The sequence below is a fragment of the Nicotiana tomentosiformis genome, chromosome 10 (genome assembly GCF_000390325.3).
Source record: "Nicotiana tomentosiformis chromosome 10, ASM39032v3, whole genome shotgun sequence".
NCBI lineage: Eukaryota > Viridiplantae > Streptophyta > Magnoliopsida > Solanales > Solanaceae > Nicotiana > Nicotiana tomentosiformis.
In genome coordinates, this window is record NC_090821.1 from 10,126,691 (window position 1) to 10,129,896 (window position 3,206).

General features: G+C 35.9%; 1 protein-coding gene across 1 annotated transcript; it reads right to left on the bottom strand.

Moving 5' to 3' along the window:
* Positions 1-1,313: 1,313 nt before the first annotated feature.
* Positions 1,314-2,831, bottom strand: LOC104089127 (probable pectinesterase 56). The gene is made up of 2 exons (XM_009593960.4): positions 2,316-2,831; positions 1,314-2,159 (listed from the first exon to the last, which is right to left on the bottom strand). The coding sequence occupies exons 1-2, from the start codon at positions 2,647-2,649 to the stop codon at positions 1,861-1,863; spliced, it is 633 nt and encodes a 210-aa protein (XP_009592255.1). The 5' UTR covers positions 2,650-2,831; the 3' UTR covers positions 1,314-1,860.
* Between the last annotated feature and the right edge of the window lie 375 nt (positions 2,832-3,206).

Sequence of the window (3,206 nt, forward strand, 5' to 3'; positions counted from 1 at the left end):
ATAAGGGGAGAGACTAATTGTATGGGTCAAAATCTGCCCTAGAATATTTAAGATAAGATAACACCAAAGAAAGAATTCTCGAGCCGTCGTTAGTCGAGGTGGACCAGAAATCAGCAAGACTCATAACCGAAGAGTCGACGAGAGTCGTGGTCGAGATGTCAATAATGGTCGAGGTAGAGCACCGTTGATGAAGCTGTAACAACTAGTTTTCGAAATAGGACATTAAAGAGAAAATTTTAGTGGATATTCTCTACACTTGTACTATTAGGGTTTAAAGATAATGATATGAGGCATGTGATATTTATTTATAAGAACACACTGTGAAAAGATTCTCTCTCTCTCTTACTAAGATACAAACATCACATTTTCACTAAGATTCTTGTCGATATTATTCCATACTTTTTCATCAGATCTGAGAATAATTCGAACATTCAATGATTTGTCTGTCACTCATCATTGTTAGAAGGAACAACCATCTAGTTCATCCTTTATTGGGTGAATCATTCCTCCTATTTACTTAAGTGTCATTTATTGTTATTCATTGCTATTAAATGCTACATTATTACTCTTACTTTTTGGAATAGTTATTGCATGCTATTATCATTATTGGACCAGATCTATCTGACGTTTATCACACTCTCGGAAGCTACATCTAGAAATATTATTGTTAACTAAATTTAACTCATAATCACATAAATTTAATTATTTGAACCAAGAGTCATATTTTCGGTCAAACAATATTAGCACAAAGTTAATGATATTTGATAATATGTTTGAATCTTATGCTTTGCTCATAAATTGTCACAATAATTAGGCTTTCCAAGGGTTGCAGACCAAATTTTGTAGTTCGTAATTGGCATGTCTACATTAAACCCTTAAGAATGAAGTAATTCCAAGTAGGGAGCGTTTCCCATTAATGATCCCTACACCGTGCTAATTCGAATTAGTCGGTCCTATGGATACTAATATCAAATGATTAAAACAAAAATATGTTTATATTAAAAATAGTTGTGTCCCGTTACCTTCAAATCTTGGGTCCGCCTCTGCTACTACCTCATTGGAGATTTTTTTTAAAAAAATCTCTCCCAATTTAGGAGGATCTATAGTGTTTCCACACTTCCCATCCAGCGTGACTCAAACTCAGGACCTAACGGTCATGGGTAGAGGTGCTTTTACCAACTGAGCAAGCCTCACTTGTCTCATTGGAAATTTTAAAAATCAAGATTGTAGGTGCCTGTATTACAAAGACACTATACAAATCACAAAGGAGAATAGCAAATGTCTATAAGAAGTTCCAATTAGCAAGACACAAATTCTACAATCAGTATCATTTTATGTGGTCAGAACGTTATGAAAAACATGAGTCTTTAACATTTTACTACATATTTTGCTGAGGAAAAAATTGCAAGCCATATTAATACTACTAACAAATACTATACTGCTATAACTAGCAGAAATCGTGGATTACAGTATCATTTGCATTCATAGCAGATCTAAGTAATGTGGGACTGTGGAGGGTATCCATTTATCACCCTGGATAAAATTCCTGACAGTGAAACTTGATGCGACATTAGGATCATTAGTGACACGCGCCCACGTCACACGTCCAGTTGTGTTTGCACCGGGTCCTCTATTTTTGAATTCCATATAGAATGGGCGAACTAGGGGCTCTCCCTGAAACTCTATCCAGCCTTTTGGATTTATCAATAGGTCTATGTAACTCTGCATGATCACAGTACTTGAAAAGTCACCCCATGGTCGCCCTAAATACATAGTCACATTACCCGCATTTGGAGTTGCTAATTTTAACGTGCAATTTTGCAACACGAGTAGTCCCGTTGCTTCATTCTCAATATTTTTCTATTGTGCTGTGATGGTAATATATTGGCCAGGAAGTGGCATACGTGCTTCAATTAAACAATTCTGGAACACCGCAGCAGCATCGCCACATATAAAGTCAATGGTGCCCAAAATTGTGCACTCCCTGTAGAACTGCTTGCCAAAGTGTGCGTATAAGGTGTCCTGAAAACTGTCGAATTTACACCTATACAAGGTGCATAATTCAGCAGTTGCTCTTAAAACTACTGCCTGTTGCATCTGAGCTCCAGCAATGTTTCGAAAAGTGATGTCTTGCGCCATGAATCCTTGCCCATTCACCCCTTGAAAGAGAAACCAAATTAAACAGTCATCAGATCAATGATACAAATACTGTAATTGGATGCAACGTAATACTTAAAAAATTACGAATTTCTTTTTATTGTTAAAGCGAGTGATCTGATTAATCGGAGTAAACTAAGAACGATCAGCTTAATTACCTACGGTAGCACTGTCATATGTCCGGATGCCACCTCCATAGCTTTTATTCCCTGATATTATGGTTTTGTCCATTCCGTCTCCGATGAGAACTATATTTATTTTCCATTCTTCGATTTGAACATACTCGTTGTAGGTTCCTTCTTTTATTTGGATGTAGTATTTTGCAATGCTATTGTTTGGAGCTGCCGAGACTGCAGCCATTATTGTCGTATAATTGCCTGATCCATCTAATGCTACTATTGCATTAGGAGGCTGTGTTATTTGTTGGCATCCTCCTCGGCATAAAATGCCGGCTAACCAAATCATGACCATAGTAGTGGTGAAGTACGCCATTGATGCAAAATAGCAACAATAATCAAATGCAGTAAAACCGTGGAAGAGAATTTAAATGAAATTAAAACAGTAATTTCCTATATCTCTAGGATATAATGCCTACTCTGAAACTCTTTGAATTTTTTCGACAACACAAACTCAACTGATCAATAGAAAGGAGAAGATATTGAAAATTCGAATGGAGGATCAATGGAAGTTGAACGTCAATATATAGCAACACTAGTTGGTCTAGTGAAGAAGAAGAAATGGTAGGGAAATAGTTAAGAATAATGGACATTATATTATTGGGGTAAGTTTTTACCCTAATTGGGGTATAACTTAGGATAACGTAGTATAACTAATATTCTGTTTATAAGCGAAAAAATATGTTCATAATAGAGCAATGGAGAAATGGTATAGCTCTGCTTTTATTGTATGTTGGGTCTTTATCTAAGGTTATCCTTGACAAGTTAAAAATTTACGTATATCATATATCTTTTTCATCAAGTTATTAATTAATGGCAACGAATTGATTTGCACTATCAAGTTTTTCTTTCTTAACCGTCTAGCTTCCGGCT